General features: G+C 41.0%; 1 protein-coding gene across 1 annotated transcript; it reads right to left on the minus strand.

Annotated features, from left to right (window-relative positions):
• Positions 1 to 7,153: 7,153 nt before the first annotated feature.
• LOC137915489 (claudin-3-like) lies at positions 7,154 to 10,498 on the minus strand. The gene is made up of 2 exons (XM_068758745.1): positions 10,029 to 10,498; positions 7,154 to 7,820 (listed from the first exon to the last, which is right to left on the minus strand). The coding sequence occupies exons 1-2, from the start codon at positions 10,496 to 10,498 to the stop codon at positions 7,154 to 7,156; spliced, it is 1,137 nt and encodes a 378-aa protein (XP_068614846.1).
• Positions 10,499 to 12,163: the final 1,665 nt, after the last annotated feature.

A 12,163-nucleotide genomic window follows, 5' to 3' on the forward strand; every position in this document is an offset into this window, starting at 1 on the left:
GGAGAAGATCCTCAGCCTGGAGAGCACAGTGAACCAGCTCAGGCAGAGCAACCTGCTGAACGAGGAGCGGCTGCAGCTGCTGGAGAGGGTGAGTAGAGTCAATTACAAGTCAAGCTTGTAATTAATATTGAGGGTTTTTTTTAGCGGCATGAGCGCTGTCATATTTTTCTTGGAGATAATATGATGAAGAAAGTTAAAGCTACTCAGGCAGAGATGACGTCTGAATCGAGAAAGGTCTTAATACTTTTCCTTTACCAAAATGTAAAACGGAACCTTGTCTGTTCTCTCTCTCTCTCTCTCAGGCTTTGCTACAGACCAGTGCAGCGGATGCTGGAGAGACTGTGGCCATTATCTATGGAGAGGATGATGCTGCATATCTCTATACCACACTGAACAAGCCGTGAGGCCCAACTGCCTGGACATCATGTTCACCTGCTCACAATGCTAGCAGAAATATGCTTCATTCTTTTTTTAAAGTAAAATTTAACCTTCCAAAAATTTGGTGAGCTTTGCACAAATATGGATGAATAATAAGGGATTATTATTAACATTTTTTTTGATAGTTGTTTTCAACCTCTTTTCTTCACCCCTTCACTCCCTTCGGCCAATTTTTGTTTGCCACATTTGTTCTTATAATTAGTGTTGATAATGTAAATAGCAAATTAAAAACGAATTTACACAAGTTTCAATGTTTCATTTCTGCAGTTAGTTCACATATCAGCCTTTAAATGAGCAAAGGTTTACTCAACACACATCTGTAGAGAACTTACTTATATTGTCTTCATTTACAACTTCAATAGCAGCAGAGTCGACATTTTATTGATAGAAATGCTAAATAAATTACACATTTAAAGTGCTAGTCTTAAATAACACTACGCATGTTCCTACACTGATTAGATCTGTTCTGCTCTTAAAGGTTTTGGCAAATCCGTGTTAAGTGTCGTCACCATCTTGGTGGTAGTTTTATAGGTGAAGCAACATTTCTGCGAGAGAGATAAGTTTTGTCTTTGCCAATATTTTTCAGGCTCAATAGGAAACAGCCTTTAATTTAACAGAAAGGGAAGTGATACTCATCAACCCTTGTCATTACAGAGTGTTCTGGACAACGACTAACTAAAACACAACTGAAACACATTGTGATGGCGTTTCTATGCCAACCGGGTGACTCTTTGTGAGTCTTTGTGAAATCATCTGCAGCTCGTCATTGTGTAGGTCGCTCAGGAAGAACCTGACTTGCATTCTGTGTTTAAGGGAGTGAGTTTGGGCCTTGGCTGGAATGCAGACCAACATCTTATGTTCAAGTGTGGTGCTGGCGGCTGTTTTTGCTTTTTTAAACGACGGGCTCATCAAGTTTTGCTAGAGCCAATTTACGAGATCTGAAACATACTGGCGTAATATAAATATATTTTTTAATTTAAGAACTTTAACGCTGATGGTTTGTTACCTGTCTCCATTTTAGTAATCTATCCATTTTATGGAGTGCTTTCTCTATCCAGTAGATGGCAGCAGGATCAAGTGTTTCTTAAATCCGCCAATAGGTTATGTTTTTGAAAGTGTTTGTCAGTCTGTCAGCAGGATTACTGGAAAAACTGCTGGATGAACCTTGATAAAATAAACATCCTAAAATGGGTCTTGGTCTAACTTAGATCCCATTAAATTTTTGAAAGCGATCCGGATACCTGTCTCGATCCAAAAGAATCTGGATTTTCCCATTTACTTATAATGGAGGTGCTTTAAAAAAATATCAAATCTTGTAAAATGTGTATTCAATTCACACACCAATAATCACAGTCACAAAGGGGCCTGATATGCACTATCATGAAAATCACTTCTAGACCTGATCCAGAATGTCAGGGAAACATTTTAACATTGAAAACTCAATTTATGGATTCAAAAATCAGTTAAAAATACACATAAACTCTGATTCACTTTTACTTTTCATGGTTGGGGTGTAACGATACAAAGAACTTAGAACCTTTCGATGATGATCCATAGCATCATCTGGATCCAGGAATTTTTAAATGCATGACCTATTGATTGATTTATTGATTGATTGATTTATTGCTTTATTGTGTTGTGTGTCCTGGCGGAGGTTTGTGCTCTCCATTCTAGTGCTTTTCTAGTTTTCTATTCTGGAAATGTTTACAAAAAAATATCTTGCATCAAAAAGGACAGATCACTGCTAATGAAAATGCCTGAATGTTGATGTTAGAATGAAAGTCTCTGATGTGCAGTGAGGAAACAAGCTGTATAATGATGATGATACACAAATCTCCTCAATGAGTCCAATATCCATTGATGCATCAATCATTTTACAGGCTATTATATTTTTTAGCAGTTGCTTCCACAAGACCTTTCATTTATTATTCTCTATTCTGTGTGAGCAAAAAGAAACAAAAATATTTTTATCTCAAGTGATGATGATGATGAATATATTTATTAGATAGAATGTTAGATGCGAGGCCAAAATGATGAAAGATAACCAGAAGCAACCCAAACTCTTGCCAGTCATTGCACAAGATGAGAGAATAAGAGATATTCTGTTGCTAAAATGTAAACCAATATTTTTTGTACATTTTCAGAACCATAACTTTAGGGTAGTTATTTTCTTCTTCTTTTCATTAAGACTGTCTAATCAAAGACCGATGTTATAATTAAGGTGACATGCATCTTATTTTGAAGTGCCTTGATCAACTCTTGTCAGCCAGTAGCTACTGTTTTGCCGAATTTGCTTTAATCTGATTCTTTTTTCTGCAAACTGAAAAGTGAGAAGGGTGAGCCTTCCTAACTTCTGTCCAATTGGAAGACATACTGCTGGAATGTGAGGGAGGATATTCTTTTCATCTGACTGGGAAACTTATCAGCAGGTATCTGCGCTCATGCCCAATGAGATAATGGGCTGATGTTCTTCCAAACATGCACACACGGACACAGCATGCAAATAATCCCATGACTCACACTGTGTTCCACTCTGCACAATCATCCTCCCTTTGCTTTCCGAGGACATTTGGTAAAAGCCACAGTACGATCCCTTCAGTGACTCACTCACCTGCATCATGAACATAATAGTTGTGAAATTTGATTATTCTTTTTTAAATGTCAGGCTGGAGACAAAAACTTTTTTTGTGTTAATGGTCTTAAGTCATGAGAGGAAAGGTCTACTTTCAATTCCTTATCCAAGCCTACCTGTTGATTCCTGGGTTAGAGGACTGCTTCAGGTTGCCACAGTCCTTTCACCCTGTCTTTTGCATCATCCTTCCCAACACCAGCCACTCTCATGTCCTCCCTCACTACGTCCATGTACATTCTCCTGGGTCGACCTCTAGCCCTGTTCCCTGGCAGTTCCATCCTCAGCATCCTTCGACCGATATAGTCCCTGTCTTTCCTCTGGACATGTCCAAACCATCATAGTCTGGTCTTTTTGTCTCATTTCTAATTCTATCCAATCTGGTCACTCCCAAGGAGAACCTCAGCATCTTCATCTCCTCCACTTCTAGCTCCGCCTCCTGCCTACTTCTCAGAGCCACTGTCTCTAAGCCGTCCATCATGGCTGTCCTCACCACTGTCTTGTAGAACTTTCCCTTCATCATCGCTTCTTCACTTCCTTTCCACGTTCTCTCCATCACTCTGCACTGTTGAACCGAGGTACTTGAACTCCTCTATCTTCTTTACGTCTATTCCTTGTAACTTCACTGCCCCCCCCCCCCCCCCCCCCTCAGACCTTCTCATTTACACACATGTTAATATCACAATATCAAAGGGGTTCCCTGCCTCCCCTCATCTGTTAGATTATCCATCACCATGGCAAACTAAAAGGGGCTCAAAGCTGATCCCTGGTGCATCCCACCTCTACACTAAACTCCCCTGCTACTCCTGCTGCACACTTCACTGCTGTCGTTCAACTGTCGTACATGTCCTGAACTACTCTGACATACTTCTCTGCCACTCCAGGCTTCCTCATGCAGTACCACAGTTCCTCTCTGGGTACCCTCTCATAGGCTTTCTCCAGACCTACAAAGACACAATGCAGCTCCTTCTGACCTTCTCTGTACTTCTCCATTGCTAGCCTCAACGCAAACCAAGTGAGACAACAAAGGGTTAAATATTACAGAGATTTATTTCATTTATTAAGACTTTATAAACAAACAAAGACACTCCTTTCTATCCATTTTTTGTAAACAACTGTAGTGTGAACAGCAGTAGCCACCTTTTAATGAGGAAAAGTGCTCTCCAGTAGATACTAAAAAATAAAAAGTGGTATGTTCTTATCAGCAGGGCCAACAGAAGTATTCAGGGTCATGGAACTTTAATATAGAGGGAAGAATTTGTGTTTCTGGTTTAGATTTGGATTTAGATATACTGTTGTTGCAGGTAAGAAACCTCCGGGAGTTTCCGTTCCCACTGAGTGGACACAGTGACTCTACTTTCAGGGAGGGGGGCTGCTGTTGCTTTGTGGATTCAGGTGCCAGACAACCCCCCCCTCCCCTCACATTCCCCAGTATCGGTCACGTGACCACATTTTGGTCAGAGCTAGCAGAGCATGACCAGACACAGAATGTTTTCTTTCTTTCTTTCTTTCTTTCTTTCTTTCTGTCTGTCTGCCATCCAGCTTTAGGGATTTGATGAGATTCAGTTTTATTATTGCCAAGATCATTTTTGCAAGGCCACTGTTTACTTTCCTCTTTCTTTTTTATTGCTTCTTCTTAAAAAAAAAAAAAGAAATCTCGCAGGATACCTTGTAACCATTAATAATAAAACTGTGTAAGAATGTTTTATTAACTTGAGAAACACCAAACATGCCTCAGGGTTTTTGAAAAGTCACTAGAACAGGCACACAGAAATTCCAGATCGCTGGCGAACATCATGCTGCTCTGGGTCACCGCTGTGGAATGAGCTCAGTTTATTGGGTCTATGTCGTGTAGTTTCTGCTGGGCAATGTTATGTAATGTTACTGTATGTGATACCTACACATGTAAGGGATTATTAAGCAAATCACATGATAAAAGCAGTGCAGCAGAAATTATATTAAAATAAAATCATTACAGTGATAGAGCTTTAAGTGTAATTGACTTTATTTCTATATAAATTGTATTGTATCGTGTTTGTATTAATCCTTATCTCCACCATGGAATTTGTATTTTCTCCCATTTCTATTTCTTTCTTTTGTTTTTTGCTTGTCTGGTGATTTGTCATGGACTTTATACAAGAACTGCTGAACAGATTTCCACGAATTTGGTGGAAGGATGTGCCAGGAAAGAACCCAGTAGATCTGGATGAATGGGTGTATCCAGGTTTTGTTATCTTTTTTTTTGCCTTGCCTGAACATTGCAACATAAAAAAATAAAAAAATAAAAAAACAATTGAAGCCTTTTCCACACATTTTTGTTAAGGGGTGGGGCATGTGAAGCTACACAGAGAATTTAGGATTGCTCAACCTCAGTGGACACCTCAGTCAGTGTCATTCAAGTTAATAATTTATTAGAGTAAATTGCTGCCTAGTAATACATACATAGTAAATGATCACTTTAACTTTAAATACAAGGTCATAGTTTGCAGGTTTGCACTTTATCAGACACCAAACTGTAGCATCTGTCTTCATCCGAGAGTAAATCAAACATTTTATATATGGCAACTTTATGTACAAATTGAAAAATACCCCTGCAGAGCAAGATTCAACGTAAACTTCTATTGTAGCATTACAATTTAATTGCTCTAATCATGACCATATGTCAAGCAGTTCCTCGTCCTTTGTTAACGGTGACACTGATATGGGAGAAAAAGACAACAGTAACAAAGTAAGGTGATCCAGCACTAACAGACCTCTCCCATATTTACTATGAGATGTTCATCAATTTTTCAAGATGCTGCCTTTTGTCAGGCGTGACTACAAGTCCTTTTGAAATTAGACTGAAGAAGCTCTGGCTGATAATGTATGTATTTGCCCTTCATTACAATAAATCATCAAGTCAGGAGCAGGTAGGCCGACACAGCGGAAGACTGGGGTATGAAAGCAGGCTTCAACCTGAACCAGGCAATAAATACTGTGAGCCTCTACTTCAGTTTTTATCAGGTCAGTGGCCAGCAATCTGTGCTGGTACAGGTCAGCTCCAACCAAGGTGTGTAATAGTAGAAATATGTGGCAGGGCATTGGTAAGAAGTGCACAAGCTCTGCCCGGCATCCGGCAATAAGTACTTCCTGAAGGCTAAGACACCAATAAATCATGCAACTTGTCATGAGTCCAGTCCTCTGTGCTCCATCTTCTCACCTCTGCCTGCTAACTGATCCTGTGGCTAACTGTTCAGAGCGTGTGTGTGGTTAAGTTGCCAGTTTCTGGTAATGTAGCCGCCGGGATTGAATGTCAGGATGCTCTCACAAAGAGCTGGTTTTGAGACCTCATTTTTGCCTGTGGTTTACTGATTTGTGTGGGAATGAATATGCAGCAACCTAAAGGGTTCATGATATTAAGAATGAAGACATTTTTAAGTTAATTCCAAAAAGTTCAGACAAAGCCACAAAGTAAAGCATTTGGTATCTTGAAAAATATGTTGTTTATTAAAAAAAAAAAAAAACATTTGCAGGGGCATTTTTCCAGGTATGATGCGATAGTGCCGCAAAGGGCACTGAACATATTTAAGGTCTCCTCCCCACCCTGACCATAGCTGATTGATTACAGTTCTGATTAATTATATTTTTACTACACTATTTACAGCACTTGAATCCTGTTGATGACCAACAAACACACTCAATTCTTCCATTTTGTATGTAGTGGCGCCTTATTATGATGGTGATATGCCGCAGTCAGGGGTGTCCACATAGATATTCCCTCGTAAACATTGAGAAGCAGACACTATATAAAAGGTTTATGGTTTTGCAGTAACATTTAGCGCCTTGACTTTTAATAATACAGAGCATTAGTTTTCTTTGCTTTTTGTTTTAACACAGGAATAAAGGACATTTTCATTCTTTTTTCAGTCTGAATAACAAAAAAAAACAACACATAAATTCAGAGATATATAACATTAGAAGCTAAATCACACACATCCTTCATTGTGGAGTCTCCTTGTTTCCTTGAGCTTAGTCCCTCAGTGCACTCAATTTAGTGTGGAGGGAAGGTCTGGAATTCAGAAATGTCTTTGAGTCTTTGACCTTCACTCATACATAGTCTTTCCTCTCCAACCCTGGGCCAGCTGCAGACCGTGAAGCGGAGTAAGCCATCCGTGAAGGGTTGTATCTGGTATCGCGTGGTGGACAGGAGCAGCAGAGTAGCCCACCGCCGAGAATCAGGAGGGCAGCAGCTGCCCAGCCGATGTACAGCGCAGCCCCCAGCTCCCTCCGCTGAGCGTCGCTCAGTAAGGGGTTGTAGAAATCCCTGATTATGGTGTTGGCTGACCAGGAGACTGGAATAAGCTGCATGACCCCAGCGACAATGAAGAAAACCCCAGAGATGATCATCACCTTGGCCTTGCTTGACTCATCATCAATACAGTTGGTGCACTTGGCCCCAGCGATGCCGATGAGCACAGCCACGATGGCCAAGAGGATGGAGATAACGGTGAGGGCGCGGGCGGCTTGGAGGTCTTGGGAGAGGGCGAGCATGGAGTCGTAGACCTTACACTGCATCTGACCAGTGCTCTGGACCACACAGGTCATCCACAGGCCCTCCCAGATGATCTGAGCCGTCACTATGTTGCTGCCGATGAAAGCCGTCACCCTCCACATTGGGAGAGCGCACGCCACGATGGCAATAATCCATCCCAAAATACACAGGCAGAGGCCTATCAACTCCAGCCCGACAGACATACCGGAATGTCTTGTTCTTCTGTTTCAAAACGGGTGTCACACCTGAGGAGAGGTCACAAAAAGCAGACTAAGTAGCAATTAGATTAATTTCTCACCAGCATCTGCGAGTGTGTTGTGATCTGTTGCTTCGCCCTCACCAGTATCCTTTATAAAGCAGATCAGGTGGTGGGGAGGAGTCCTTCAAGGAGCTGACATCACCAAAAGGGGAGGAAAGACCTGGACACTGTGCTATCAGCTTACAGGGCCAGCTTCACAATGGGCCTGGCCACAAAGAAGCCTTTTACAAAAAAGCACTGTAACTGTTTTTATTAATATAGACACAAATCTAAGGTTGCTTTAAGATGTAAAATAACAGTTTATAATGCTAACCAAACAGTTGGCACCTAAATAAGTCACTTTTTTAAATATTTTAAAGGAAATATAAAAAGCTTTGGCTCCTTTTTTGTATTTAAACATCTATGATTTGATTGTAAAATGTTTTATATGATGTTCTTTATTGTGAATATGATATTTGTACTTGATTGAATAATATTCAATGTTTTACAATTTGATCTAAATCATTTGACCACATTACGGTTCCTTCACTTCTTCACATTGGTCTGCTGTGTTTATTTGAATAACGTTAAAGATGTTATTGAATTTTATTGGCCTGTTTCCGGTTTTTGTTAGTTTTTAATCTTATATGAATGCCAGCATAGTTTCAGAATCCAGCAGTTTTCTGCCAAGTTGAATACAAAAACCAGAGCTTTTGCTACCAGGACTCTTTGGAATGACTTTCCTGAGGAGATAAAGACATCTGAGTCAGTGTCTTCTTTTAGATCTCATCATAAAACACACATACAGATAGATCGATAGACAGACAGACACAGACAGACAGACAGACAGACAGACAGATAGATAGATAGATAGATAGATAGATAGATAGATAGATAGATAGATAGATCATCCTGACCCTTTAATCACCAGTGAAGTGAATGTCATGCATCTCTAAAATCCAAGCATTCCAAGAAGAGATGTTAAAAAGTAAATTTCACATTTCAGCAGTATGATGTGATTCGGTGTATCACTTCAGTTCTTTAGCTGGGGTTATGAGGCTTTCACTTGACAACAGCGCTATGTAATGATTCTCTTTCCACAGCATGCCCTTGAAATTCTTCAGAGCTGCTTGCCTAGAAATATCTCCCCTCCACCCTCCAGCGCTCTGCCGAGACCGTCTAAGTCGGTCCCTCTGACATGAAACAGATCCATTGTTTGGGAGGGCAGGTCAGATAGCCGAGTGTGGGGAAGCTAACAAAGTAGTGCTTCTTGTTCTCATGGAGCAAACAGACACATGGGAGACAGCCAGGTGGATAGAAGCTGTGATCAACTCCCAGGAGTCCGCCTAATGACTGACTCTTTCTATTTCTTTCAACCTATTGATCAAAGATCAGAGATGTAATGAGTTAAATTTTTAATCTGTCGGTTCAGATTCCAAATGCGTTTCTGTTTTGGTATGAACAATCTCTCCTAACGTCCAACTGACCATGCCACCTTGACTAGAAGGCTTATTGAAATGTATTATTTGGACATTATCTAAAAGAAAGCCACCTAATAATGTATGAATATGTTATTGTAATGGATGTATGATTTCGTTCCAGGGTTTCAGCCTCTCTGCCAATGGAAAATGTAATTGAAAATGTGAGATGAATGTTCATCAAGACATCTTAAGTTTTCAAAAAAAAGATATATTTAATGAAGTAGAACATCAAAATGTTGTCACACAGATTCCCAACATGTTTCCATGATCGTGTCAATCAAAATGTTAAATTTATTCATAAAACATACAGTAAAAAAAGTTAAAGGAAGTTTAACTACAAATTGACCTGTTGGGATCACACTTAAAAAAAAAAAAGAATTTCATAAAGCATATAATATAGCTCACTAACATCACGTCACTAACATTTTGTTGGACCACTTTGAGCACACAATTAGCGAAGGCACGCCTGTCTTTGAGCAATCTATTCCATGGTGGCAAGTAACGAGAAAAGATCAGGATAAAGTTCAGACATAGTCTCTTTGATCATAGCCACTTGGAGCGATTGATCTGGTGTGGGAGTACATCATCTTTGAGGGAGGCCCATATCTTTTCTCCGGTTGTGGGGGGCAACTGGAACAGAGGATGCCCCCTCCAATGAGCAGAAACGCTGCTGCGGCCCATCCCAGGTAAAGAGCTGCACCGATCTCCCGCTTCTGTGCCTCGGCTATCATTGGATTGTAGAACTCCATGATTATACTGTGGGCTGACCAGGACACGGGGATCAGCTGGGTCAGCGCGGCCAGAATGAAGGTTACGCCGGCGGCAATCATCACCCGAGCCTTGGCAGACTCTTCTTCCACACAGTTGGTGCATTTTGCCCCCATCATGCCCACCAAGACTCCCACAATGCCCACTAGAATGGAGATGATAGTGAGGGCGCGGGCAGCCTGAAGATCTGCAGTTAGAGCCAACATGGAGTTGTGGATTTTACACTGCATCTGTCCTGTGCTTTGGACCACACAGTTCATCCAAAGGCCTTCCCAGGTAATCTGCGCTGTGACGATATTCATCCCAATAAAAGCTGACACTCTCCACATGGGCAAAGCGCAGGATACGATGGCTGAGATCCATCCCAGGACCGCCAGAGCCACTCCAAGTATCTCCAGTCCCACCGAAGGCATGTCTGAACTTGGTGTTAGTCGAAGTGCAGCGAAGTCTCCTCTCAGTTGTCAGAGTGCTTTCCAAAGTGGTGATTGCACCTAAACAGTCGCTTTCCTTACTGGAGAGGGCGGAGTCTTTTAGTCATTAGCCAGGGAAGCGCTCAAATCATCTTCTGTCCCACCAAAACCTGGCCTTGGCATGTAAACGGCCCTAGTTTAATCATTTAACTCGGTAGCTCCATCTATTTGGGTGAGGGGAGGGTAAACAGAACGAGAGTATCTGAGGTCTAGTTAAAGGATAACAGACATGGCAAAGATCAACAGATGAATGATGGACTGTGGAAGGCACTGTGTCAACGCCTGCAGTTCTCCCACTATAATGCTGTCTGACAAAATAATCAGAGGTTTAAAATGATGCTTCTTGGTTTTATTTTTGTAATTTGTTTATTACTGGAAGTTGTGAAAAGAGTTTCTGGATTTCTTAGAATTAGCAGGAGGATGGTGTTTATCAGAAGTTGTGTTTTAGCTCTGGTGTTTCAGGCAAATTTGATTAAATCAACACCTGTAGCTCTGTGAAAGGCTGCACATTTCATTTCCTGTATTTGGCTTCCTGTTTGTATTTTTATTTTGTCAGTCATTGATGCTACACAGGATTTGAAATATAAATTAAAGTTATCTAAAGGTTCTTTTCAGCATTTTAACCAGTAGAAGTTTAGAGGGGTAACTCTCAGGGCACAACTTATTTGACAAAAGATATAGAAATACAGTCGGACATGTTAAGGATCATATGTTTTTGCCTCCACACAAACTAGTCTGCAGATATCAAACCAAAATTTAATCCATTTGGAAAATACAAAATTAGGAAATAACCTCTGAGCTGCCTGGCATGGGAATTTGAACAAGTAAGAGCACCTGCTTCAATCTGCATGATGAAGGCACGTGAATAATGTGTGTGTCTCTAAAGGTGTCCATGTTTGTTCATAACCATCCCAGGAACCGGTACATATAATACATGAACGTTACCATGCAATGAAATATCATGGGGCTATTTCTTGAACACTGAAACAAGTGTCTGCGTGAATGAGCAGGATAGTCTGATCATTGCTCTTGTTTACAGTGCATCAGTTTCATATCTGTACACGCTCCAGAAATCGTCCTTCTGAATACATATCTGTAGTCGAGCCTGGATCCCTTATCGCTCAATCACTGTAATCAATCGGCAGAGCACACACACACACACAAAAGGAGTCTCTGCGTAGGTTCTCAGTCATCCAGGTTGAGGTAAATCACGAAGAGCAAAAAGCAAAGAATCTACCGGACTTGTTCAAGTTTGGTTGAAGACGTTTCACCTTCATACAAGAGGCTTATTTAGTTCTAAATTACTGGTAGAAAGTCCAGATACTTATACAGCAGAAAGCAGAAGACAAAGGACCGCTCTGGAGTCTTTAGCATTCATAACGGTAGTTGTGGTCTCCCCCCCCCCACCAGGTGAGCTGTTATGTTGAGCTGGGGGGTTGTGGCTTTTGGGGACAGAGGTCAATACTGCATTGTATGTTGCTGATAGATGGCGTCTTAATCCCCCTCCTCTGTTCAGAGATGGTTTCTCCAGATTCACAAAAAATGGCTTCTTTGACTCCTCTCTCAAACCATCTGTCTTCCCTGGCTGCAACCTGGACATTACTGTCT

The sequence above is a fragment of the Brachionichthys hirsutus genome, unplaced genomic scaffold, assembly GCF_040956055.1.
Source record: "Brachionichthys hirsutus isolate HB-005 unplaced genomic scaffold, CSIRO-AGI_Bhir_v1 contig_1007, whole genome shotgun sequence".
In the NCBI taxonomy this organism is placed as follows: Eukaryota; Metazoa; Chordata; class Actinopteri; order Lophiiformes; family Brachionichthyidae; genus Brachionichthys; species Brachionichthys hirsutus.

Excerpts from the sequence above, each read along its gene's own strand:
- LOC137915489 (XM_068758745.1), bottom strand. The coding sequence starts at position 10,498 with ATGCCTTCGGTGGGACTGGAGATACTTGGAGTGGCTCTGGCGGTCCTG. Across the intron at positions 7,821-10,028 it reads ATGATAGCCGAGGCACAGAA|AAGAACAAGACATTCCGGTA; the intron begins GCGGGAGATCGG and ends GTTTTGAAACAG.